Source organism: Symphalangus syndactylus, chromosome 14 (assembly GCF_028878055.3).
Source record: "Symphalangus syndactylus isolate Jambi chromosome 14, NHGRI_mSymSyn1-v2.1_pri, whole genome shotgun sequence".
In the NCBI taxonomy this organism is placed as follows: domain Eukaryota; kingdom Metazoa; phylum Chordata; class Mammalia; order Primates; family Hylobatidae; genus Symphalangus; species Symphalangus syndactylus.
The window spans coordinates 116195354-116223172 of NC_072436.2; the positions used below are offsets into that span (position 1 = coordinate 116195354).

At 58.4% G+C, this 27819-nt stretch overlaps 1 protein-coding gene across 1 annotated transcript; it reads right to left on the reverse strand.

The window, feature by feature from the left end:
• Positions 1-27819, reverse strand: LOC129462540 (BTB/POZ domain-containing protein KCTD5). Its single transcript, XM_055242603.2, has 6 exons — positions 27533-27819; positions 13609-13717; positions 11651-11742; positions 9731-9826; positions 6500-6625; positions 1-1752 (listed from the first exon to the last, which is right to left on the reverse strand). Exons 1-6 carry the CDS (start codon positions 27782-27784, stop codon positions 1723-1725), a joined length of 705 nt encoding a protein of 234 aa, XP_055098578.1. The 5' UTR covers positions 27785-27819; the 3' UTR covers positions 1-1722.

Sequence of the window (27819 nt, forward strand, 5' to 3'; positions counted from 1 at the left end):
TTCATAAATACACAATTTTATTTGCTATTTCCAGGGGAAACTTAGGCATTAAACTGTAAGCTGATAAAATACGATACCTAAAAAAGTATAAAAGTATAAATATCCCCTTAGAATAAATTTTAGTGAATTAAGTCTTAATATGTTTAAATTAAAAAAACCACAAGCCTATCTACTATGTCAAGGTCAAAAATCAAACAACGCTAAGCGGCCAGCAGCTCCCCAAAGAGGGCGCCCAGGAGCCGCGGCGGCCGCCTTCCTCCCAGGCTCTGCTGGGGAGGACAGGGTCGGCCATGGCTAAGTCTGCCTTCTAGAAAGGCTTTTATAACTTGTTTAAGCCAAACATTTAACAACATACAAGAGACGTTACAAAAAGAAGGAGGTAAGTCCTAATGCTGGAGAATTGGTTAATCAGGTGACTGGCAAAGAAGAGGATGAGGCCGAGGCAGGAAGTCTCCAGAAGCATTGGAAACCAGACAGTGTCAGAGCCTCTGACCTGCAGGTGGGAGGCCGGTGGTCAGTCTGCACAGTGCCCCTTGGGAAGCCAGAGTTCCGGAAGCAAAGCGCTTGGAGCCTGCCCTGCACGCCAGGTCCCCAGACTCTTGACAGGTCCCCACAGCCAGCTGAGAAAGGTCTGTTTTCAAAGCATGCGGGCAGTGGTTTCTAAAGGAATCCCAGCAGCTCCCACGGCATGTCGGGCAGAGCCCGTGCAGGTCGAGTGAAGTCCCAAACATCCCAGAAAGAGAGGGAAGGCTGCATAGTTATACAAAGAAAATGAGAGAGCGGCGAGAGAGAGGCATTTGTGATGCTCTGTAAACATCCCGAATTTTCATCGTGACCCAGACCTTCAGCTCCAGAAGCCAGTGGACAGGCCTCCAGCCCAACCTCTATGCCAGGCGCGACAAGGCACTGACAGGCGCCAGCTCCCCGTGAGCCCGCAGTTGGAGGGGCGAGGCGACACTGCTACCTCGCGCTAACGGGTGGAACAGATCAGTCTCCACGCAGCAAGCCCTGTGGGCATTTCCAGAGTATCAACACTGGGGAGTCTATCCACACAGAAAAGGGGTACAAAGTTCTCTTGCCTGGAAAATACAGATTGAGAAGCCTTGACTGTTCTGGGCTTAGTCAGGCGGGGTTGGAGCCTGTGTCAGAAGAAGGCCCGGCCTCGGAATGGCGCCGGGAAGTAGTGACGACGGAGAAGCCGCCTTTGTCAGGAGCTCTGCAAGGTTGAGAGAAACCAGCGGTCCTGCCTGGGAGGCAGAGCAGACTCCCTGACCGAGACTAGGGCCTGGCGGTTGGACCAGAGGCCACGACGTGCTGGACCCCGGCACGGCTGCGGCCGCTTCCTGCCAGTGGAGCCCAGGCTGCTTTTCCAGACTGTGTGTAGCACCAAGGACGCTTCCTTCACACGATCTTCAGGATTGAGCGGGCTGACTGGGAGTGTCTGCCTCAGTCCCATGTGGCACTTGGAAAAAACAGATCGAGGCCCCCCAAGAGGCAGCGCCCACCCGGCCGCCGTGCTCCCCCCACTTGGGGACGTCTGGCCTTGGACAGCTGGGCCCGTCTCTCACCACCCACCTCAGAGGCAAAAAAGGATTCACACCCAGATCTCTAGAAAAATGATCAAAAGCAGGTTTCTTCTCACAGCCAAGCTTCCTGGACATGGCAGTTCATTACATCTCGGGAAAACATCAATCATTTCTTCAGCTGTCAACACTGTGCCCCTCACATCCTTGAGCCTCGTTCTTGCAAAATCTGAAAAACACCAAATGCATAAACTGAGGACTTGAGCTGAGGAGGTGGCCCTGACCCGGCGCCTGCTCCAGAGAGCAGAGCCCACAGGCCTGGGGTCAGCTCGGCGGGCCCCGGGAACCCAGCGGCACTGGCCAGGGTCTTGGGACTCAGCTGGCAGACCCAGGACCTTCACCGAGGTGGCTGGCACATCTCCAGGCCGCACACAGGGAGCGCTCACTGTGCATGGCAGCCCCTCCCAGACCCACCCAAAGGTGCTGACTCTTGGGCCTCTCAGCAGGGCCTCAGACATGAAGTGCAACTCGGCCCGTGGGTCCCTCAGCAGTCCCCGCTCCCCAATTAAGTCTCTCCCTCTGTTCCTCCATGCCCAGTGCAGCCCCCACCCCCACCCTGACGCCCGGACCCTCCTGGAGATGCCCCTCACCCAAGCCCTCGGCCCTGCCCCTCAGCCTGGCCAGCCCACCTCATGTGCCGGCCCCTCCCAACTGCCCCATGGAACAACCACCAGCCCTCAGAGGGCCCTACCCCAAGTGCAGATCACGCTGCGGGGATTCCCCTCCTCATCTGGACCACGTCAGCCCTGCAGAGCCCACTGCCCCTCGGCCCCCCTGCCCTCCCCACCCTCCAACCTCCTCAAAACTCTTCCTCAGGGTACCCTCCCCACTTCCCTCACCAGCATTCAGGAACCCCCTGAGGCCACCCCCAAGTCGGCCTGGGCTCCCCTGAGGACAGGCTCAGGCACTGGCCAATGCTGCTGAGGTGAACTCCCAAAACGAGCCACGGCAGCCCCAGAGACCAGGTGGAGGGGAAATCACCTCACGCTCCCGGGCAGGGGGCTTTGGAGCCAGCCAGCCTCACTGTGCGTGGCCCACAACAGCTGTCTCCATGCGTCGCGTGAGGGCTGCGAAACACCAGGTGGGGCAGCAACGCCCACGCCCTCGCCGGGCACAGCCTCCCAGAGGTCACTGCCATGCTGCACTGACTGGAGAGAGGGCAGTGGGGAGAGGTGCATGCCGCCCCAGGCTTGTTCCGAAGGCTCCTGGAGGCCACGCGCCCTGAGCTGCTCAGCCTGACTCCAATACTCCACCCCCCAACAGCTCTGCCGTTCCCAGGCGGGTGCCCCCGAGGCTCAGTGCCCTGGGCCACTTCCAGCTCAAGGCTCCCACTCACTCTCCAGTGCCTCGGAGGAGCCCATCCCACCGTGCCAGGGGCAGCACGTCCCTCCCTGGGCCAGGGTGATTCCCAAGTTTACTGGGATGTCTGGAGTTGACTCGGGGAGACAGTGCAGCCCCCAAGCCCCCACCAGCCCCGTGTAAAAGTGAGTAGTGCAGCGGACAGGCCGGGAGCAGTGTGGCATCCGAGCATCCGGGAGCCCCAGCAGCTCCCTCCTGATGAGGGCAGGAAACCCCCTGGAGACCTGCAGCCAAAGTGCTGTCCTTCACCCTCCCAAGGATGGGGGCAGCACTGGCTACTCTAGACAGAGCCTGGGGCGAGACCCATGTTTGCTGGACACACTCTCTCCCTAGGCCATCTTCCACAGGAAGGTCCAACTGCAGACACCAACCAGGGGGCCTTTGAGGCCGTACCCCATGGCCAGGCACCCCCACAGGCAGGCAGGCCCGGGCGGCTGAGGGGCTTGCAGGACAAGGCAGGCCTGGGAGGCTTGAGCGCATCAGGGATGCCGCAGGATTTGGCAGCTGAGATCGGGGTCTACTGTCTGCTGCACTGGTCCTGACCCCTTGGCCCCGAGCCTGTGGCCTGAGCCAGACAGGAAGGTCACCCACTAGGGCTGGCAGCAGGAGTGGCACTCCCTGCCCAGCCCCCGGGAGGAGCTCTTGTGTTCACGACTACTGACGTCCACAGCCTGGCCTGACACAGGCACCCTCCAGTCATCCCAACAAAGGCCCCAACACTGCCCCTGGGGTCTGCCCCACAGCAACAGCCCCATCCCCAAGACACTGCTACTGCGGATCTACAGCTGGCGTGGAGTGTGGACGGCTCTCATCAACTACAGGCAGGAACAGACACACAGGGAGGGTCTGTGGCAAGGGTCAGCTGGGGCCATGGGGTCAAGGAGGCCACGGAGCTCACCATGACATTCACCCTTAATCTGAGCCACTCCCTGGGTGCCCCTGGTCCTCGTCGTCACTCTGGCGGCGTGCAGCATGCAGTAGGGGAGAAGACAGGCTGTCAGGACAGTGCTGGTGGGCGGGTGCCCCGGGCCCAAACCCCCACGCCCGGTGACCCTCCAGTGAGGCCACACCATAAGGGGACACACAGGCTCAGGGGCTCTGCCACATCTCAGAGGTGCAAACTTCCCTGTGTGAGGCGGCTGCATCTGGCGATCTGGGGCTGCTCCTGTCCCACCACGTGCTGAGGGGCTGAACCCTGTCCAGAGGTGCTTGGCCTCTGGCTCCACTCCTGGCAGGCAGCGCTAGCCCACAGATCTTGGCCTGACAGGAGGGCCTCTGCTGCCTGGGCTCTGTGGACCCCACTGCATTGGCCCCACTGCTGCGGGAGAGAGGGTGGGGCCTGGGTCACAGGAGGTAAGACTGGGATCAGCCATGGTGGCAGATGGTGGATCCACCCATCGAGTGTGGCTATGGAATGGAGCCCGAACAACACCAAGGAACCCCCTCCTCAGCCGCCCGGGCACTGGGAGACCCCGGCCTCTACCCAGGCGCCCGCCCGTGCTGATCTGAACCTGTCTCTCTCTGTTCCTTGGAATAAATGGCGGCCCCGAGTCTAAGCACTCTCAGTGAACTCTGTGAGTCCTTCTAGCAAGTTCTTCAGGGGCTGGCATGGGAAGCAGGTGTGCTCATGTATGGACCGCCTTCACTTGCAACAGGTGCAACCCCTCCCACCCCACCACCCAGGCTCTCCCAGCCGCCGCTGACTGAAGTGGGGGACAGCTGCCCGGCAGCGCCAGGCCACACGTGCTGCAGGGACACCAGGGACGAGGGCCCACAGCCCACGCGGCCCTGCGCAGCCCAGCCACCCTGGGGTGCCCCCATCACGGTCCTCCAGCTCTGGCCCCTGCAATCCCCCACGGCCTCCTGAGGCCCCGGCCTGAGCTCTGCCTCCTGGGGCACTGCTAACACCACCCCCATCAAGAAGCCGCCATAGCTGCCCCACTTCAGAGCAGGTATTTTTGGAAAATGAAATAGGGCCACATTCTCAACCACAAAGGGATTTGGGGTCATGCCTGGAGCTTCTTCACAGTACAGAGCGTGTCCTTTCTGCAGCTGCCAAGCCACCTGAGGGATAGGAGCCCAGGGGAGCTTGGTTATGAAAACTCAGCTCAGAAATAAAAAACTTCTAAAAATAAAACCATTTAGAAAAGAGCCCTACGATTACTCCAAGAGGGAGAGAAGTGCCTCCTTGTGACTGAGCTGGGGCTCTCAGGGAGCCAGGGGTTGCCTCCTAGATCCAAGACTCAAATGGAAGAGCATCTCCGAGCCTGACAGTGGAACCCCAGCTTCCACCCCGGCTGTCCCACACCAGGGCCTGCCCCAGCCTACACTGCCCCGGCCTCGAGGAACAGCGGTAGAGCAGGACTGGCCTCTGCCCACAGCAAGAGCACAACGGGTGGCCAGCGAGGGAGGCTCTGGGCCAGGACAGTCGCCCCTGGTGGAAAGGCTGCCGTGACCGGGCCGCAGGCCTCGGAGAGACATGCTTGGTGGCCCCACCCCTCTGGTCCCAAGGGCATACCTCCAAAGGCCTACTCGGAGAGGCTCATGGGGACAGTCCTGGGCTGCTGGTGGCTGGCCAGAGGCCCCCAGCCAAGAGTCTGCGGTTGCCCAGGTGTCCCTGGTTTAATGCCACCAGTTAAAAGCCTTCCGGTTCTGGCCTCTCCTGGCACCCACTCAACACCCTTTGCCAATGCCCCAAGCCTTCACCCCAGGCTGGCTCCCCACAGAGCCCGCCCCACCACCCAGGCTCTCCCAGACCCCAGCCAAGGGCTCTCCAGCCACCACCTGGCTCTGAGGTCCGGGAGTCCTGCCAGGTGGAGCTGGCTCAGGCCAAGGCCAGATTCTGCTCGGATGGACGTATCTGTCCATCTTGGAGCCTCAACCTTAAGAACGTGTTCAGACGAAATGCCACCAGAATGGGTCACCTGTGGGCAGGGCCACAGGGCCAGCCTGAAAGCAAACGAGGCAGGGGTCCCTGCATTTCACCCCAGCTGCCTGCCCCACAGAAAACAGAAGGGCCTGAGCCCCCGTGGAGCCTGCACCGGTGCTGCCAGGCTGGGTGCCACACAGGGCCCACTCTGCAGCCTGAGAATCCCAGGGCCTGCAGGACACCCTCCTCTCGACAAAGATGAGGCCTACACAGTGGCTGAGCCAGGGTGCCCACCCCTGCACTCAGGGATGGCCCGGACCTGTACGACAGCCAGGCCTCAGCATCCCAAGTCCTCACTCACGCAGCAGAGGCTGGGCCCTGGGAACAGAGGACCCTGGGTCCCCTGAGACACAGCCCTCAGTGGCATTCCTAAGAGCATGGCCCCTGCAGCAGGCCCGGGGCCCTTCCAGAGCAGCTCTGCCTGCAGGCTGGGAGGCCACAGGGGCTTACTGGAGCCTGTGTCGAGAGAACCTGTCCCACGGGAGACCATGTGTCCGAGAAGTCAGCAAGGCCACCAGGGGCGGACACCCGGGGCTTGATGAGAATGGCAGAAAAGGAGGAAGCTCTGAGAGGGCAAGAGCCTTCCCCACCCAAGCCTGCCCCGGGCCAGGGCCGTCCCAGCACTCACCTTGGCCTTCTCGCTGGGCTCACTGGCCGTACCGTATGGGGTGTTGTGCAGCTCCTTGGACACCACACAGAGGAACTCAGCTTGGTCTTCATTCCCATAGTTGTAAGAGGAGCCGATGCTGACCAGCTGCAAGGGAGACATAGCCTGAGATGCAGCCCAGTGAAGCCTGAGGGAGACCTAGCCAGGCTGACGTGCCCAGGCTCAGGACGTGGCTGCCACCGTGAAAGCCACAGCAAAGACTGCCGACGCTTGAGGAATGGATGGAAAACAAATCCCCGCAACACCTGCATGAGCACACAGGGCGGCACCACACGCCGTGGCATGGCACGGGGCGAGCTCTTCCTCTGTGAGGACGCTGAGCTTTCCTTGCCGCTTCCAGCTGGGCCAAAAGGGGCCGCTGCCCCAGGGGGAGGGAGCGCGGAAGGAGAGGGACAGCAGGAGGAGAGTGGAGGGAGGCTCTGAAAACCCAGAGGGAAGAGCCGGTGACCAGCTGACTGGACCGAAAGCTGCTGGAGGAGCTGTGCTGTCTAGGAGTTCGGCCAGGGTGGGTCTGCTGCAGCCTGCTGGGCACACTCTTGGGCCACTCCAACCTGCCTCCCTCTGGGTCACCAGGCAGGTCAGGCCAATGCAGGTCCAGGGCCAACCTGTCTCTCTGGCCAGGCATCTGGCACATGGCTGGCTACCCTGGGCCACCAGGCACTTCCGTGCTTTTAAAAGGAAAATTAAAAGGCGATACGCAAATCACAATAAACATGCCGGCAGCAAATGACCAAGCCAAAAAGCAGCTGGACGACGCTCACACTTTGGCCTCCCTAAGACCTGCACAGCTGGACCAACGGCCAGGAGAGCGGCCCGCAGCTACCTGCTGTTCCTGTACAGCTGTCGGCTGACCCAGTGGACAGCAGGGGACCCAGCCCAGTGAGGCGGCCACAGGGGTGCTGGCGTGGGCCCAAGCAGCTAAGGGTACCCCTGGGAGCACTCACGGCCATGCCCACCGGAGCCCCTGTGTCCTCACAGGCACACCAGCCACTTCCAAGCCTTGCTCGCAATCCCCTGCTGACCACTGGGGACCCTGGGTCCGGTCTGGCCACCTCCCAGCCCAGTGGCTTCCCTACGTGAACTGGGAGAAGGGGTCCCCAAGGGATGAAGCATGCCAAGCAGGTCGTAATCAAGGAAGGGGGAGGACACCCGTTCTTTGCGATGGGTTTGGAATCCACCCAGAAGCGCTAAGGGTGAAGACCTGAAGCTGCCCCAGGAGGCAGGTGCCCACCACGGGCAGGAGACATTGCTCCCTCCCAGCCAGAAGTCCCAAGATGGTGGCAGAAGAGCATAGGTGCCACATGGGGACAGCCCTGTTCATGGACCCTGAGCTGCTGACACGGCTTCCCAGGGCCCCAGCCCCACCAAGGGACAACCGGGAGGTGGGGCTTGCCCGGCAGCAGAGATTTCTCTTCCCGTGGGAGGCTCTGGCACGATTCTGGCGAGGTCAGAGCAGAAGAGGCAGCCGCCAGTGCAGGGCAGGGCCCAAGCAGCTGGTCAGCAGCCCTGTCGGCACTGAGACCCCCTGGCCTAGGGGTCCAGGGTGGACGGTGAGACGCAAATGTCTTTAGTGACATTTTAAGGGGGGGGCTCTGAGTACCCTACAATGTGATCTATTATTTTGAAAAACTCAAAGGAAAAGGTAGCTTTCATTCAGAGGGACACTGGCTGAGCCTGTCACTCCCACATCCTGGCAGGGGCACTGGGCTGTGGACAGAACCTGCCCCAGACAGAAGCAAGTGACAGAGGAAACTCTCAGGACAGGGAGGGCTGGGCGAGGTCACTGTCCCCACCCTCAGTGTCTGCCTAGCACCAGGAACAGTGGCAGCCAGGTCGTGGGCAAGGGCCCTCTGGTCAGAGGCCATGCCTCACGTGACCTGAGGTCCTCAGGACAAGCCACAATGCCACGGCACAGTGGCCCATGCAGCACTCAGGTGGCTCCCGTGGAAGCTGTTGAAGAAGGCATGCCCGCTCTGCCCGACCGCCTCGTCTGGGAAGTGAGGAGCGCCTCTGCCCGGCCACCCATCGTCTGGGAAGTGAGGAGCGTCTCTGCCTGGCCGCCCCGTCTGGGAAGTGAGGAGCGCCTCTGCCCAGCCGCCCGGTGTCTGTGTAGAAGTGAGGAGCACCTCTGCCTGGCCGCTCCGTCTGGGAGGTCTACCACGGAGGCCAGAAGCAATGTGGGGGCTGGACGTGGTGGCTCACGCCTGTGGTCCCGGCACTCTGGGGGGCGAGGCGGGTTGATTACTTCGGGCTAGGAGTTCGAGACCAGTCTGGCCAACTTGGCGAAACATGAAGAATACAACAGACAAACCAACCAACCAACTCAGTGACAACAAAACAGGTCTACCCTGGAGTCATACTCTAATTTTTTCTATTTTCCTCCCTTTCTGATCCTTTATCCCACTTTCTTTTTCTTCCTCTTCCTTCTCCCTCTTCTTTGTCAAATAGAGGATTGAGTTATTATCACTGATCCATATAAAGTCCCTCTCTCATTTATTTTAACTCCCACCCCCCATTTCTATTCCCCGACTTCCCATGTGCAACCTTCCTAATATGTTTGATACGCATCTTTTTGTTTGTATGTATTTTTAGAAAATGTTTATTGTTTTTGTATGCAAAAAAAATTAATAATAAAAAAAAAACATAGATAGAAAAAAAAAAAAAAAAAAAAAGAAGGCATGCCCTGCACAGACCCATCAGACCCCACACGCCGCAGCTTGGCAAAACCAGAGAGAAGGCAACGGAGGCCTGGCGGCACCTTCCAGCATGGGCGGGAAGGGGAGGCAGCCTGGGAAGGGCGTCAGGGCCTCCATATGCTCCAATGGAGTGAGCTGTGCGGGAAAGGGGTTGCGCTGGATGGTGGGCTGGCCAGCAGGCTCTGGGGACGCCAAATCCCTCCCTCACACAGAGGTGTCAGGTGATGCGAAGAAAGGGCAGCGCTGGGAAGAAGTGGCAGGCCAGGGAGGAGGGGAAGGTGTGGGGCAGAGCCTGAGACACCTCTGCCCACCCCACCCGAACTCCCACGGCTCCTCCAGTGGTAACAGGGCGCAGGCCGCAGCCGTGAGCACCCCCAGAACTGCAGGAAGACGCCAGCAGCAAAGTCTGCAATTCCAGGAGCACTGAGCCCTGAGCCATTGTGAGTACAAGCTCAGCTGCAGCATGGCTGCCACCAGCCTGGCCAGGGCCCCTCACCTGCTCGAACTTCCAGCCGTCGGACATGGTGGACACCATCTGCGTGAGCTCCTCCTCCTGGCACTGCAGCACGCGGTACACATGCTTCACAGGCACCTGCAAGAACAATGGGCACAGGTCAGGGCGGGCCACCCATGTCCCGCTGCTGCCTGTGGCCCCAGTCCGGGCGACCCAGGGAGGCTGAGGTCCACTCTCCAGTTCTCAGCGCAGGGCACGAGGCCCAAAGCAACCCTGAGCACATCCACAAAAGCAAAACACGCGGCCCGAACAGCTGCTGTTTTCTGCTTCCTCGTTCGCCTCCAAAAATATTTCTATTTCTAAGTTCCAAAATAAAATGAGTCATGTTCCTGAAATCCCAAGAGCACCTGTGGCTCGACATGACGACACGAGAGCGTCCATTTCTGCTCCGCACGCAGCAGCCGTGCAGCCCTGGATTCACTGGTCGGGAGAGGCTCTGGCAAGCAGGGCCCTGAGAGCCAGTGGCAGACACAGCTCGCTCCCAGCTACCAGAAAAAGGCTCTTGAACTTGCACAGCAGCCTGGACTCAGGGCTCCCGAAGGCTGAGCTGCTTCCCAAAACTCCATGCACCTCCTAATCCCCCACCTGCCTGGCACGCTTGCTGTGCCCCTCCAGGCAGCTGTGGTCCTGGGAGTGATGGTGAGCCACCAGGGCCGCCCACCCGCATGGAGCTGCTCCCCAGTGGGCGGGGTGGCCCCACGTCCCAGACAGTCATTACGGAGGACTCCGGCTGCAGACGGGGCTGGATGGAAACATAGCAGTGAGAAGGGGTTCAGGGGTCCTGGGTCCTTGACCTTAAAGTGGTGACTCATGCCAGGGATGCATGAATGACAAAGGCACACAGTGGCCTCAAGGTCACATGCCCGAGTGCTTTATTCTGCGAGACAGTAAGATGCTACTGTGTAACAGCAAGGCTGGACCACAGACTCTCCCACCTGTACCATATCCCGCCCACCTGCGTCATATGGGTAGGTAGAATGAGGCAGGGAGCACCAAACAGCCCGGTCACACAACAGGGAAAAAGGCAGACTGGACAAGGTGACCTGGGGTGCGGGACACAGCTCCTGCCCCACAGACAAGGAGCCCCCCCAGATCCCTCAGTGGCACCAAGGGAGCTCCAGCAGGAAGGGGAACTGGGCAAGTCGCTAGGTGGCCAGCGGCCCTGAGCGGCCAGGCTAGGAGCCTCTGCACAGGGCCCAGGGCTCTAAGTGGACCGAGACTTCTGATGGCAGCCGCAGCCACAGTGCAGCACACGCCCACTCCTGGTGCCTTCCCAAGAGAGCTGAGCTCGGGGTGGGGGGCGGGCTCAGCTCTCAGGGACAGGACTGATGCCCAAGGCCCAGCAGTGGTCCCTCCACAGGAGATACTGGGCAGAGCCCACCAACAACCTGGGCTCCCTGGGCTGCAGAAGGGCTGCGCCAGCTGTGACAGGTCTGTCTGCGGCGACCTACCCCTCTTCCCAATAAAACCAAGGTCCTTCTGATGCCTGCGCAGACCCACATGACCCATCTGCTGTCTCCCTCCAGCCATGCTGGCTGCAGGCCCTTGGCACCCTCTGCTCCCTACCAGATGTCATCCACCTCAGGGTCTCCCCAACCAGTCCTCATGGGGCCCTCCTTCCCTACACACGTCTCCCATGCCCAACTCCCTCGGAGCCATCCTTTGGGGGCTCCCAGAGTCTGGGCCGGGCAGGATGAATGGATCCTTCAAGGGACTCTGGGGAGTGCGTGGTAGACGGAGCTGGCGCGCACTGGGGCGGTGACAGAGGAGAAGGGTCTCAGGGTAGGAGAGCCCCAGACCACAGGACTCATGTGGGAGGCGGCTGGTCCGGTCGGGGGAGTAAAGGGGAGCCCTTCCTTCACACCAGCCATACAAGCTTCCAGCCTCAGTCATTTGTCTCACCTGCGATGTTCTGCTGTCTCGTTCTCTAATTTTGTCCTTTACAAGTTTTATTAATGAGGTGATATTGTAAAATTCTGCTTCCTCCAACACTCCTGGAATAAGGAAAAATAAATTGTCTTTACCAGACCAATCCAAACCAAAGAATCTATGCTTCACAGCACCCCCCTGCCCCTGCCCCTGCCCCTGCCCCTGCCCCTGCAATGAGGGTCCATGGCTCTGCCCAGCGGGAGCTGCTCAGGCCCCGACCTAACAGGCTTCCTGCAGACGCGTCAGCCCAGCAGGGCTCCCGGGATTATGGGCGGAGGGGCCGTGGTGAGAGGGCCGATGCGTGGACTGAACACCTCCAGCTCAGGTCACCCCAGGCAACCTTAAGTGACCTCCAGTGACCCGCCAGGTATGGAGCCGCTGGTTACATGCAGCTCAGCGCATGTCTACGCCGAGGCCATGGCATGCTGGGGGTCGGATCTGGCATTTTCCCTCCAAGCCTGGAGGCTGACGCTTCCTGCTGGGAACCTGCTCATGGCCACGCCACTGGGTGGGGTGCTGTGTGGGGCTCAGGCCTGCGGCCTTGTGCATATGTCTCAGTCACCTGGCACCTCAGTTGACGCCATTCAAAGGGAAGACTGTGGCTGGCTGAGAGGGTCACTTCCAGCTCTTCCCAAAGACTGCTACCTGTAATGTGCCGCATTTAGGGACTGCAAACCTCTCTTAAGAGGCTTAAGAGCAGATTCCACAGGTCCTGCCTCAGGCCTTCCTCATGGGTGGTCTTCATTCCTCCAGGACCCCAGAGGAACCCACATATGGGACATGGCAGCTCAGGACAACACCCAGCCGCCTACATGGGACAGGGCCACGCAGGATAGAGACAAGAAGACGAGACGAGGGCCTCAGAGACACAGGCTTCCCGGCCCTGCATGGGTCCCGCACAGCCCCCTTCTCCAGCACCGAGGGCGTGAGTGGCTGCATCAGGGGCGGGCTAGAGGCAGACTGGCGAGTCCGGGCGGGCAGGGCCTTGGTCTGTGTCTAGCGCCCGTTTCTGAGCCAAACCCACTAGGGGCAGACTGAGATAAAGCGAAGCCTCGACTCGAGTGGCTCCACGACAGAACACAAGCGGCTGCCCAAGCGACCAGAGAGAGTGCATGTGAAGGACATTCCCTGCCAAACAGACAGGAGTGGGCAGCATGGGTCACAGCCTCAGAGCAGCGGCAGGGCTGGGCCACAGCCCCCGTCACTCCACGCCCTGCGTGAACTCGGAGGAGGCGGGCGGATGCCGAGGCCCACAGGCCCAGAACAAAAACGGAGTCAGATGCTGCCCAATGCAGACCCATGCGCAGACACGGACCCGGGGGAGCAGGGCCACACCCACACGCAGGTGCCCAGAAACCCTCAGCCTTCACGGTGAGGCCTCGGGCTGTTCTGAGCCAAGCCAGCACTACAGCACACAGGCAGGCCAGCCTGGGCCCAACGCGTGTGGGTGCCGTCCCTGCATCACGACCACTCAGAATGGAACACGGCAGCTGGCAGCAGCAGGCACAGTCCAGGTGATGGCACAGAGACACTCACCACCCTTGGGCTGTCTTTGAGGGAGAGCAGGCCAGGGAACCAGGGCCCTGAGGCACACCGTGGGCATCACCGGGCATGTGCCACACACACCCGCTCAGACCACCTCAGTCACAGCAGGGAGGAGCCCCTCACACCCCTTGTGTCGCCAGCCGGAGCCTGGACAGAGGGAGCCCTCCAAGGAGCTGCAGCCAGGGAGGACCCCACACCCACAGGGTCCCCAGGCCTCCCTGTCCGGCAGCGGTGCCTCTGCCCGTGGCCTCAGCACCAGAACGTCGGCCCCAGCTTCAGAGTCAGGGCCTGCTCCTCAGGCATCTGTGTCTTAAGTGGAGCCCTTGGCACCTTCGTCGGGCCCTTGCCCCCAAAGCTAAGGCACCTGTGCCCAAAACTTGGCTTACCTTCCTCCGCGAGGTCTTTGTTAATCACCAGCTTGCCATGTCTCAGGTAGTTCAGCACGGGCCCAAAATAGGTGGGGTCTCTGTCGATTAAATAGGCGCCTGTTTCATCCTAAAGAGAGCAGAGCACGCTGAGTCCTCCGTGAGAAGCCGAAGGTTCCTGCAGGTCCACTAAGGCCCGGCCACCTCAGGAGGCTTCAGAGGCACCAGGTTACCCAGGCCTCTCCCCAACAGACCTGAGCCTGCGGCATCTCAGGAAACTCCTGACGGTGTGGCCAGGTCCTGCCGCCTACAGCCTAACCCTGACCAGCCACCACCCCAAGTCTAAGTGAGTTTAAGTCTCTCCGTATGGAGACAGCCTGGCTCTGTTACTCCCAGGTGAGGCCACTGTGCCCTGGACCTCTGTCCTCACAACTGCAAGACCTCTAGGAAAACACACACGAAAACCTCACCCAGATCCTCTCTCTGGGATGCCCTCGCGGGCAGGGCAGGGGCCTAGGGCTCAGCCTCTGAAGGACACTCCTGATGGCCACCAGCCTGGGCCTGCCCTTCTTGTGCCCAGGTCCTCCCCAGCCGACATCCAGGACTGGGGGTCGGGGTGACAGGGGCTTCCTGCCAGGGGTGGAGAGGGCACTTTTCAGCAGGGGCAGCTGCCCAACAGGCCCCGAGCCAGCAGCGAGGGAGGCCCACAGTGACCTGCACTCAGCAGCATCCGGAGCTTTCCCCGAGGTCATCACCCACCACAGAGCCCTCGCCCCGGCTCAGTGCTCACGGAGGCCGAGATGTTTACAAAACAGACCCCTCGGAAAGTGTCCTCACGCACCTGGGTGGAGGGACGCCTGAGAGGCACCGCCCCGCTGCTACCACAGTCACTTCAATGTGGGCAGATGCCCTCTGAGGCCCGGGGTGACCCACACATCACACCTTGCAGCCCCTTCCACAAAGCACAAGAGGCCCAGTGGCCCAGCTGTGAGCACAGGACGGGCACTCAGGCGCCCCAGGCAGCCCCCATGGGGGAGACGGAAGAGGCAGTTGCTGTCTTGTCAGCTACACATCTGATGGGGGGACCACGCTGGCACAGCCCGTCTTCTACACAGACTCAGACCTTTGGTGTGGCTCTGCTGGGGCAGCTCCTGCCTCCCCCCACACACCTGCAGGGGTCCTGCTCCCACCTGCAAGTCACTCCCACAGGGGCTGGTGCCTGCAGGCGCCCTGGAGGGCGGGGAGCTGAGGCCTCCATTCAGAAACACCGGCAGCCTCCCCGGCAAGGCCCAGTGCCAAGCACTGGAGAGGGAAGCAACCCCATACCCCAGTCGGAGCAGGAGCAGCCCCTCACCAGATGGTGGCTCCTGTGGGGCCGTGGGCAGGTGCTGGCCACGGGAACGCCAGGCTCGGAGATACGGGGAGGCCGAAGGCGTCTCCACCACAAAGCCCGGGGCCACGCTAGGACCCTATTTTCATCCATGGACAAATCCTGCCATTTGAGTGCTAAGACCTAGTGGTCTCAAGAGATTTTCCCAAAGTTCACCACTGCAAACCTGCAACAACCTGCTCTTTTTAGATCACAGGGACTAAACTGAGTTTTGTAGCTGAGATGAAATCAATTAGGGCTCCAGGCACGGGGGCGCTGGACTCGGAGCCTCAGTGGCCCCCCTACTCCTTAGGGTGACCCTAACTCCACACAGACCTGACCCCATCCTCCTTCCCCACCCTCCCCCAGAACACTCCAGCCAGAGCTGCCCACCCCACAGGCCCTGCCTCCTGGGCTTGCCCCTGCCTTTCCCCAACCCTCCAGACTCCACAGCTCTCAAGCAAGGGCCAGGGCCATAGGGCCAGCTCTCGGGAAGAGGACGCTGGGCGGTCCTGCACAACTGGTAAAAAATGGACACCATTTCCCACAAAGGGGCCCAAGTCTGGCAAGACGGCCAGTGCTGCCACCCGAGTCCAGGGTTCCTCCCTGCCCCACCCCCATACAGAGAGAATGCTGGTCGCATGACATCTGCACACCGCTCAGCTCAGGAATTATTCATGGCTCAATGCTACCTCGACAGACCGCTGGCAGGAGGTCAGGAAAGATCAGATGATGGGCGGAGGCTCGCCTCTGCCCAGCACAACCCCCAGAGACCCCCCTCTCAGCCATGGAGGCCTCCAGGCCTGGCCTCAGTGGTCAGACTGCAGGCTCACGGCCAGGCCACTCCAGGCCTCAGTTTCTTTATGAGCAAAATGTGGGGCTGACCAGCTCATGTAGCTCGGGGCCATGAGTGCCAGGGCACCCAACCTGTGGCAGGACCTGGGCACTGAGCCGTGACCTCTAGACAAGGACAACCCACATGCGCTTCTTGGTCCCTGGGCTGGTGCAAGAGGAGAAGGAAGCGTGCTGGGTGCCCCCAGACACACAAGGCAGCCCCAGCCCCGCAAGTGGAAGGACGAAGGCAGGAGGGAAGGAGGGCGGGGTGGGGACGGCCACTGACGGAAACTGCACGGCAGGACAGAGGAACACAGATAGGTCCAAAGAGCCGGCAGGGCACTGAGCATGCTGGCACTGGGCTCGGCCTCAAGACGGGCAGGCAGGGGTAGGCCGCTGCCATGTCTTGGCCACTCCTACCACTGGGCGGTGCTGGCTTTTCCATTAAACACCCCCTTTAGGAGGCAGCTTTTGTGGCTGATGCTTTGAAGGAACCCCTGACCTCAGTCTGGCCACACTTGGCCCAGTGCGGTGATGCCAGCAGCAGGCCAACTGGTGCGGCTGCTGCCATCATGTGATACCTGCCGCTGCAGGGAGGGAACAGGGAGGAGGCGAACAGACCCCATTCCCCACACCACAGCCCGCTGCCCTCAGCATGGCAGGAGAGCAGCATGGTTGGGTAGAGAGGGGCCCCGATGCAGAGCTGGGGCTGTGCTTCGGGGGCCTGGGTTGGGTAGTGAGAGTGGCACCAGCTTTGAGGACCCAGCCAGTGGCACAGCCATCACACCCACCCCACTGAAGGTGTCAGGTTCCTGGGCCTCAGGAGGAGGTTCTGCGTGGGGCTGGGGCCCTGGGGTTCGCCCCACCCAAACTATGGCTGCAGACCCGGGCCTCCCGCTCCATGGAGCAGGCAGGCCCACAACTGCAGCTGCCCAAACCACAGCCTCAGGCATCCCTGCACTCTTGGGGGCCCAGAAAGGCCCCTCTGCCCTTGCAGGCTCAGAAGTGCCTGCTCTCACTGCCTGGCTTATTCCTATTGTTGGTGCCTGCTCCGATCTTGGGAGAAAAGTTCGGGCCCAGCCCAGGCGCCACGTACGGCAGCAGGAGGCAGATAGATTCCTGGGCAGAAGGGGGCAGGTCCCCGGTAAGGCCCCACCTTCAGGCCAGGGAGGGCATGAAGGCTGGGGCCGGGCTGCCAGTCCCGGGGACCAGAGTGGGGACTTGTTGTGCATTTTCCAGGCCTGCCCATGAACCAATTAGCATGCACTTCCTTCCCTCTGGGTCCGTAAGAGCCCTGGGCTCAGCCAGAGCAGGGGAGAGGACAAAGAGGACAGAGACAATTGGCAACTGGAAGACCAGCTGCAGAGAGAAGCTACCCTCGCTGCTGAGAGCTGGGAAGTCAATGGGGACCTACTCGTGGGGAGGAGCCAGCCAGTCCGGGGCCTCCTCTCTGCTGAGAGCTGCAAACTGAACGAGCCGACCTGCCTACAGAGAGGAGCTGCCCCCGCAGTCTCCTCTGCACTGTCCTAACACCTGGTAAAGCTTCTCTTCGTCATGCTCACCCTCCACTTGTCTGCTACCTCATTCTTCCTGGACGCAGAACAAGAACTTGGACAAAGGTGCTGCCGGCCAGAGAGGTTTTTGGCCAGAAAAGCGACACTCTAAAGATACCGTATCAGCAGGGCTGGGCACATCCAGACATGGGGACGTGGAGCTTCGCAAGGCCAAATTTACCAGCTGGAGCCATGGCACCTTTTCAGGGTGCCTGAAGAGAGACCCTACTGGCAGTGAGAGCTCTGGCCACAGTGGCTAGGCTCTACCTAGCTCGTCTCAGTCCCTGGGGCTCAGGCTCCCCACAGATGGACCAGGAAGCCCCCGGACGCACCTGTGTGGGAACCGCAAGCCCCAGGAACCTTCCTGATGCGCTTTCCCTGCAGCCTCTGGCTCCAGCCCATCCCTGTGCTCAGGGGCCAGCAGCCTCGGTGCAAAATACCCAGCCATCAAAGGCAGGGGAGGCTGAGGCACCACGGGGGACCACACCTGCATCCAGTGAGGAAGAGACTTGAAAGGAGCAGCCTCTGGAAGACTTCCAGGAGGCCACATGCTTGTTGCCAACCTCGCTGGGAGCCAAGGCTGCAGGGCAGAGGAGCAGAGAGAACGCCAGCTGCGTCTACCAAGAACCTGCCGTTCTGGAACCTGCCAGCTACTCCACACCCCCGCCGCTCCGGTGCCTCCAGGACAGGGGGCTTCATATGGGGCCCCCGCCACACTACACTCCTCCCATGTGGTTCAATTCTCTGAGCCCCACGACCTCTGGGCCCATGCAGGACCTACCCAGGCTCCATGGACTTGGCACACCAGGCCTGCAGCTGCCCCCACAGCCCTCTCCCAGAGTGACACTGCAGAGCCCTGCGTGGCCTCCCGAGACCACGCAGACCCTAGAACCCAGCTGAGCCATGGGACACCAGAGGCTGAAGGGCGAGAAGCAGGCTGAACCCTTGGTGGGAAATTCCAAAACTGGCTCCTCTGTGGCTGGCCTCACAGCTCTCCGGCCGTTTCTTCCCGTGGGTTCCTTCTAACTGGTGGGTTTCCTCGAGAAACAGGCCCTGTCTGGGCAGAGCGGAAGGTCAGGGACATCTGCGCCAGGGCGGGGAGGCAGTGGCGTGTGGAGGTGCTGCTCTCACCACTGCGCTCTTTGAAGGCTTTCAATGGGAGATTTCCACATCCGTAGGAAGTGCCAGGGTCTTAAACAAGGACCCCCAAATCCCACCAGGGTTCGAGCCTCGCTGTGGCCTGACTCGCTTCCACGCGTGTAGGCACATCTTGGTGCTCCCAGCTTGGGTGAGCCCACGTGCTCCAGATCGGCCTAGCGTGTGCAGGGGCTACTCGTGGTGCCAGCCCAGGCCCAGACAGTGCCCAGCCCAGGTGCGAGGGCCTCGGCAGCTCACTGCTGGTGTTGGGGATGTGGCTCAGTAGCCTCCACCCTGATGCAGAAACAACAAAAAAATATGGAACACGGGAAAATGGGAAACACAAAATCAGACAAAATTCAGGATATACTCTGAGGCTCACGGAGACAAAGGCAGCAAGGTCACCTCAGGGAGGTTTAGAACAGTGTCTAGGCCAACCTAGGCAGGGCCCCTGTGCTGCCCATAAGGCCATCAGCCGCGCCTGCCCAAGGCCCCATGACACAAGGAAGGAAAGATGCCCCGGCCCGGTCACGCCTCTACGACTGGGATGAGGAGAGGCGGCCAGGAAGCCAGCGAGATGCTGCGGGCTGGGAGTGGGGGTGCTCTTCTTCCTGGCTTTCCCGCGTGTTCCACAGCTTACACAACCAGCACAGGCTGCACTTGATTCTCGGGAAGGTTCATGGTGGTTTTTTTTCTAAAACAGCCATAATTAAGATTGTTTTATTGACAAGTTATTTCCCTCATCTTCCCTGCGTCTCACTGAATTGGCATCTGACCTACTTGTGGCCGGGCCCAACCTGGCATTCAGTGGGCCCACACGCTGGGCTGAGCCACCCATCTCCAGAGGTCCCAGCCTTCAGCCGGAGCCACGGGCCGCAGGCTGGGCAGGACAGTTTCCAAATCACAGAGGAGAGGGCGACCCTGGTCACAGGAGCACATGGGAGGCAGCACCGAGCCAGGGCACACACAGCCCTGGGAGATGGAGGAAGACTCCGCAGACAAAGCTGACTGCTCACCCACTCCCCGAGTCCATAGGGCAGCCGCAGATGGACGTCTGGTCAGGAGAGCAGCACTCAGAGAAGTGTAGTAACAAGACTGGCAGCTCTGCTCATCTCACCAGACTCTGGCTGCAGCTCTCTGCCATCCACGCTGTCACCCAGCAAAGCACTGGAGGCAACGTGGGGGTTCCCCAGCCTCTCAGGGACAGGTCCCTAATGCAACCAGCAGCCTTGAAAATGGCAGTGAAGGGCTGGGCATGGTGGCTCACGCCTGTAATCTCAGCACTTTCAGAGGCCAAGGCAGGCGGATCACCTGAGGTGAGGAGTTCAACACCAGCCTGACCAACATGGCGAAACCCTGTCTCTACTAAAAATTCAAAAATTAGCCAGGGATGATGGAGGGTGCCTGTAATCCCAGCTACTAGGGAGGCTGAGGCAGGAGAACTGCTTGAACCTGAGAGCCCCGTTGCAGTGAGCCGAAATTGTGCATTACACTCCAGCCTGGGCGATACAGTGAGGCTCTGTCTCAAAAAAAAAAAAAAAAAAAAAAGGAAAAGAAAAGAAAAGAAAACGGCAGTGAGGAATGAGGGCGGAAACTGCCAGGCTCTCACGCCAGATTCTGAACTCAACATAACCCTGCTGCCGCCCGCCCCTCCTGCAGCTCCCAGAGCTCCGCACAGAGGGTCGGCCCTGCGGCTCTGTCATTCCCGGTGCTCGGAGACACGTGCCACCAGAGGGGAACGAAATCAAGAGGGTGCGGTGCCCTGAGCCAATCCAGGAGATAAACTGTCAAATTGCCCCACAAAAATCTAGACGCGAAGGCATAGAATTTCCTGTGCACCAACATCTGCAATCAACCTAATTAGAAATACTTAGTTTTTACTCTGAAATTATCCATTCCAAGTGACTCTGTTTCACACACAAAACCTTCACCTCTATTCTCTCTTCTGTTTTGTTTTATGCAGATGTGTCGTATCTTTGGCCCACAAGAGGCCTTTGATGTCACCAATTACTAACGGGGAAACTGAGGCCAGAGGCCAAGGAGGCTTGTCCAAGGCACCCAGATTTGGAGAGCAGGGTGGGGCCCCTGCGCCCTGGTCGCCAGGCCTGCTGCCTCCCCACCACCCCTCCCTTCCATTGCTTCTCAGCCTCACCCAGCATAGAAACTGGAATTTGGGAGGTCCGTGCCCCACACATGACTCAAAGCTTAGTGAGAAGCAGACGTGTGTGGACTCACGACCGGGCCCCTCACAGGAGGTCCTGCGGCTTCTCGGGGAAGAAACATGTTTCAGGTGAACCACGGAGGGTCTTGCCAAGCCAAGGTTGCTGCAGAGTCCTGCTCTGCTCGGCAGGAACTGGAGCCCTCTCAGGAGCAGGGGTCTCAGGTTTCTTGCAAGAAAACTTGGAGGCTGCCCAGGAAGCCCTGCCCTCCCCACAGTGCAGGGTCCAGTGCCCAGAGATGGAGACCCACTCTGTGGGGGCCTGTCCTGCTAGGGTCAGCCAGAGCTCTGGGTGGCAGCAGGGGGACTGGCTGGGGAGACATTCCTGGCCATACATGCTGCCTTCAGGGGCCTCCGGCGCATCACCCGAGGCTGACGGGGCTGAGTGCGGCCAGAGCTCAACATTAACAGAAATTAAGTGCGGCTGCGGGAGGGGAAAAGTATTCTTAGCATACCCTTTCTAAAAGCAAAGTACACTCACACCTGTAATTCCAGCACTTCGGGAGGCCGAGGCGGGCGGATGACCTGAGGTCAGGAGTTGGAGACCAGCCTGGCCAACATGGCAAAACCCCCTTCTCTACTGACTGTACAAAAATCAGCCAGACATGGTAGCTCATGCCTGTAATCCCAGCTACTTGAGAGGCTGGGGCAGGAGAAATGCTTGAACCTGGGAGACAGAGGTTGCAGTGAGCCAAGATCACCCCATCGCACTCCAGCCTGGGAGACAGAGCAAGACTCCGTCTCAAATAAATAAATAAATAAATAAACAAATAAAATATATATTTAAATTAAAAACCAAGTACAAACATGAAATGAAGACCGCCAGGCACAGCCTCTCCTGACTGCACTGACCTGGCACCAGGCACGGGGTGGGGGCACCACATCTGTCATCTTCAGGAGAGGACGTCACAGTAAAGTATGGACTTTACAGAGGAAGAAACTACAGCTCACAGGGGCACGAAATCACCCCAAGTCACAAGGCAGGCCCGGGGTGGGCAGAGTCCAACCCAGGCTCCCCAACTCCAAGGAAGATGCTCCGCCACACCAACCCCAGGCCAGAATGTTCTAGACATTCTGCAGTCCAGGGAGAACTGCCGAGTTGACGCCCAGAGAGAACAAGCACGTCCTGGGAGAGACAGGGCTTGCTGGCACCTTAGCTACAAGGACCCCTCCCATGGTGCCAGGCAGGCAGGTTCTTCCCCAGGCTTTAAAGACCATGCCTGGGGACTGCTGACCTGGGGTGTGGAGGAGGGGCCTGCTAAAAGAACCAAAGTGCCTATAAGTGTCTGAAAAGGAGTCCCTGGGATGCCTGGTGGTTAACGACAGGGCTGGGGAGAGACCAGGCAGCAGGCGCCCCCATCACGGCCATGGCCCTGGCGAAGCTTTAGACCTCACTCCATGACCTTTCAGAGCAAAAACGGCCACACACAGTCCGTAAGCAAATGGGCATCTCTGCATTCCCGTAAAACTTAACCTGCAAAAACAGGCGGGTGGACCAGTTTTCTGACTCCTGCTCTAAACGAAGACTAGTCACTGCCCTGATGGAAGACAGCCACTGAAGGCTGCATCTGCAGGGCCAGAAAGAGGAACCGCCCTGCGGCGACAGCATTTCCTCCCAGCCACCCGCAGAAGTCTGGAGGTGAGAACGCCGAAGACCGCGGGCCCGCGTCAGGTGCCCCAAAACAAGCTCTTCTCAGAAAGGCTCAAAAGTGTTTTCTTTCGGCCGGGCGCGGTGGCTCAAGCCTGTAATCCCAGCACTTTGGGAGGTCGAGGCGGGCGGATCACAAGGTCAGGAGATCGAGACCATCCTGGCTAACACGGTGAAACCCCGTCTCTACTAAAAATACAAAAAATTAGCCGGGCGTCTTGGCGGGCGCCTGTAGTCCCAGCTACTTGGGAGGCTGAGGCAGGAGAATGGCGTGAACCTGGGAGGCGGAGCTTGCAGTGAGCCGAGATCGCGCCACTGCACTCCAGCCCGGGGGACAGAGAAAGACTCTGTCTCAAAAAAAAAAAAAAAAAAGTGTTTTCTTTCATTCTTCCTAGCTAGGACTGAACCCATCAGAAACGTTCCATTTCATCACCAGAGGCCAGTCCTTTTCTCAGGAATTTATGACACTGACTCATGGCCTAAGGTCTAAAGGGCTTCAAGTGAGGCACCTGATAAAGAGGTGAGCACAGGTTTGCTGAGGACCAGCACCTGCTACAGTGGGGAAGGAGCGGGGAGCCCCCAGCACCGCGGGGACCATCGCAGATGTCCAGAATAGAAGATGATTCGTGGTCAGAGAGAAGAACATGCTCAGAGCCACATCCTCAACTGAAGCATGAAACAAAGTCCATCAGCGTCGCAGACACCCACTAACGGCCTCAAACGGAGGCTGCCGCAGCTCTCACCAGTGCTGGCTACACAGAATATCATCTGCCATCCCCACTCCACGTGATCCCCACTTCTCTTGCCAAGCGGCTTCAAAGACGGTACTCTAGCCCACACCCCATCACTGAGCCCTGTCTGAACAATTCCTTTCATAACTTTCCACCCCCGAGGTCTTGCCAACACCAAGTACACTGTTAGAGGCACCCTGACTGCCCCACCCCTCAAAGACCCATCTGATGCCATCACACCTGCAACCCTCAAGCCGGGACAACGGCCCTGTTCAAAGGGCAAAAGTTCACGGGCAGTTTTCTCCAGGGCCGCCTCAGCTGCAGGAACCCAAGCCTCCCCAAATCCTCCTCCATCTGAGTGGTTTCCAACCATAAAGCAGTAGTATTTCCTGTTTCCTTTTAATTCCTGAAGTATCTCCACACTAAAGCAGGGGCTGGTTTAGCTGGAAACAACAAACTTGACTTTGTTTTCAACAATGCCTATGGGCCAGGGACCATGCAATAAAGAGACCTAACCAAAATCAATCGAGTCTTTGGGAAGCCGTATTTCACCTGGCCTGCCCTTGAAGACACCATGGAAGAGAAAAATGACAGAACAGCAGATGAGCAGATGCTGAAATGCACAACACAGCCACAGTCCTGCTGGAGGAAGTCCCAGGAGGAAGTGAGAATTCACACCGGGCTGTCTAGAAAAAGAACTTTGTGGCAGCAGTGGGCCCTTGGGACAGCAGAGTAAGGGCTTGGGATCATGGAGTATGGCGGGTGGTGGGTCTCAAGCTGGGCTCTGAGGACTTGGTTGGGGGCAGTCACAGCCCAGAAGCTTAGATGGGGGGCCAGAAGGCAATCAAGTCAGCCCCTTGATGTGCGTGGCTTTCAGGCTTTCACCACCCTCCCTAACAACCCGTCTGTCAAGAGCTCCCCTCCCTCAGATAGGATGCTTTAGCAGGGTGCTCTCCCAACCTCTCAGGCACCCAAAGCTTCTGTGGTTTCTTGGGAACTCCTCCCCCTTAAATCTCCCCACCCAACTCCTCTCCAGACCCCCACATTCTGCAAGCCCAGGTGCTCACTCCACACTAGTCTAATAATCCAGGCAGGGACTCTTCCACCAGATCCATGCTTAAGTCCAACTCTAGGAATATTCTTTCATTAATCGCAACTCTGAGGTCCGGCCTTGGAGATCTTTACAGGTGAATCAACATCCTGTTTGTCTTCCAGTGTGTAATTAATGGCCTCCCACTCCTGACACCCCTTCCCCTCCTCCTCAGATTCCTCACTCAGCATTTAATTAGGAGGAATCTCCTGGGACATTCTTTCATCAGAGCCACTGGAGACAAAACTAAGATAAAGCATTTTACACTTTTCCTCATTTGACGAAAAACACTTTAGTAACGTGACTAATATGAATTAGCACTACACTTTTGGCAAATTATCTGTCACTAAAACTAACCTTATTTACTCTAATTATTGTTTTCTTCTTTTCTATTCTTTTTTTTTTTTTTTTTTTTTTTTTTTTTTTGAGACGGAGTCTCGCTCTGTCGCCCAGGCTGGAGTGCAGTGGCGCAATCTCGGCTCACTGCAAGCTCCGCCTCCCGGGTTCACGCCATTCTCCTGCCTCAGCCTCTCCGAGTAGCTGGGACTACAGGCGCCCGCCACCACGCCCGGCTAATTTTTTTTTTGTATTTTTAGTAGAGACGGGGTTTCACCGTGGTCTCGATCTCCTGACCTCGTGATCCGCCCGCCTCGGCCTCCCAAAGTGCTGGGATTACAAGCGTGAGCCACCGCGCCCGGCCTTCTATTCTTTTTTTTTTTTGAGACAGAGTCTCGCTCTGTCGCCCATGCTGGAGTGCAGTGGCGCAACCTCAGCTCACTGTAACCTCTGCCTCTCGGTTCAAGCGATTCTCCTGCCTCAGCCTCCCGAATAGCTGGGAGTACAGGCACGCGCCATCACGCCCAGCTAATTTTTTTGTACTTTTAGTAGAGATGGGGTTTCGCCATGTTGGCCAGGCTGCTCTCAAACCCCTGACCTCAGGTGATTCACCTGCCTCGGCCTCCCAAAGTGCTGGGATTACAGGCGTGAGCCACCATGCCCGGCCCCTACTCCAATTATTTTATGAGACAGAGACTGTATCTGCTACTTTACTTTCATGTTCTGAATTTGACTTTTACCATTTGGAAATCAAACCTAGTTAAATGGATGATGATGAAAACAACAAATATAACACAGATATATACGGAAAGATTAATTACCCCTCGTCCAAAGAATTGATTCCTACAGGAAAGCATTTTTTTTTTTTTGACACAGAGTCTTGCTCTGTCATCCAAGCTAGAGTGCAGTGGCGTGATCTTGACTCACTGCAACCTGTGCCTCCCAGGTTCAAGAGATTCTTCTGCCTCAGGCTTCAGAGTAGCTGGGATTACAGGCGCACGCCACCACACCTGGCTAATTTTTTGTATTTATTTATTTATTTATTTATTTTTTTAGACAGAGTCTCGCTCTTTCGCCCAGGCCGGACTGCAGTGGCGCTAACTCGGCTCACTGCAAGTTCCTCCTCCTGGGCTCACGCCATTCTCCTGCCTCAGACTACCTAGTAGCTGGGACTACAGGCACCCTCCACCACACCCGGCTCATTTTTTGTATTTTTAGTAGAGACTGGGTTTCATCGTCTTAGCCAGCATGGTCTCGATCTCCTGACTTCATGATCCGCCCGCCTCGGCCTCCCAAAGTGCTGGGATTACAGACGCGGGCCACCGCACCCGACCTTTTTGTATTTTTAGTAGAGCGGGCATCACCACATTGGCCAGGTTGGTTTTGAACGAGATCCACCCGCCTGGGCCTCCCAAAGTGTTGGGATTACAGGCGTGAGCCACCGCGCCCAGCCCATAATTTTTAACAAAGTCTTAGGGAACAGTAAAGCAAAGGGAACAACCACCTTAACTGTGCTAAAGCTCATCAACTGCGAGTCAAGTGCTCCAGTGCTGAATAGACAACCATTGACTCAAAGAACCCAATGGACAAGAGCAATTTAAACTCCAATTTCATATACAAAACAGGAATGCTTGAGTAGAAAGGCAAGGGAGTGACCACTAAGCCCTGTTATTTAAAAAGAAAAACCAAACAGTAAATCACACACCAGCACTTATAAAAGGAAAATCACAGCTAACAAAAGCCTATTTCTATCCTGGAGATGACTGTCCTTTCCTGGGAGGTCAATTCTCTGAGTAGAGGGCTTGGTCAAATGAGCAATGGAAACAGTTGGAAGTTGTGGGGAGAGACAGGAGTGTTGGCATCTCAAACCCTCATTTCCACCCACAAGGCTGCCTTAGCAGTAACTCCAGATTCTCATTTCCTGATCACTGTCATGCCATGCTGAGAATGGTCGCAGTCCGGCTTCTCAAACTTCAAGAGGGATCCGAACCTTTCTGGGAAGCCTCATGCATGGCAAATGTTGGCTGTCAAGGCACAAAGCCAAGTGCAATCATGTAAGCTCAACTGAAAGACCCAGCAAAGTTAGTACAAGGCTTGTGAACTGCCTTGAATAAATATAGGTAACAACTTCTTCAAACAGGCTTTTTTGTGAGTTTCGATCCTGCACAACTCCCAGGCAGTTCCTCGGCTCCGCAACTCTTGATAAATAAAGGTAATAAAAGGTTTCTATTACCATCTGCCCAAGAGCATGAGCATTTCGCTTGATGAAAGACAAGCTGCAAACTAACCTGTCCTTAAGGACAGGAAATTCCTGTCCTTTTGCGAAGACAGTGGGAAAACTAAGCTAATTAGAAAGCAGGTTGAAAGATTCCTTACCTGGCCCTTCCGGGACATCCCTGAAGCAACCCCTAATATGAGCAAAATCTCCTTCGAAAAATCATACTATATACTACGGACGCATCTTCTAAGAGGTGCTGAGTGGGTGCTGCGTGCTGTGGATGGAAAGGATGGAGCGCCAACTCTCTAAATGCAAGTCACAGGGGGAAAAAAAGGGCCGCCCATATCAACCCCCAGGCCAGCGTTAATTCAAACGTCCAGAATGTGAAAGGACAGACCAACGCCAAGGGTTCTGTTTCCAGAGCCAGCAAGTACCCTGGGACAGAGAAGGCGTTCACACACCCTGGGCAAAAGAACCTAGTGAGAAAAAGAAAGTAGAATCACAGCAAAGTCTGGGGTCTGGGAAGCCTCCTCCACCAAAGAGCAAAAAGGGCAACGAACAGGCACCCCAAGGTGAAGCGACTCAGGATCCTCAAAGGCAGTGGACGCCAGGGCGCCATCCTCGCCCTCTCCTCCCAGGGTAGGGGGTTGGGGCAAGCTGGAGACGAGCTGATGACAAGGGAGCGCGCGGCTCGAAGCCCGAGGAAAGTCGCCCGCTCCCGCTGAGGTCTCCTCCACACGAAGCAGGGCGTGTGCAGCAGCCGCAGGCCAGGAGGGCCAGGAAACTCCAGGCTGGCCCGCAAGGCCCTCACCTTGTCTGAGTCCAGGTCGGGGTCGGCCTGGCACAAGCGGTACAGGAAGGATTTCGGGTCCCGGCACAGCGTCTGCCGAGTGGTGAGAAAGTAGGTGCCGCCGACGTTGAGTCGGACCCACTTGGACACGCTGCCGGGGCGCTGGGCCAGGGCGCCGAGCCCGGCGCTGCAGCGGCGGCACAGGCCGCCCCCCAGCCCCGCCCCAAGGCCGCCCCGGGCCGGCGGCAGGAGCTCGCAGTGATTCTCCGCCATGATCCCAGCAAGCCCCGCCACAGCTCGGTTGCACC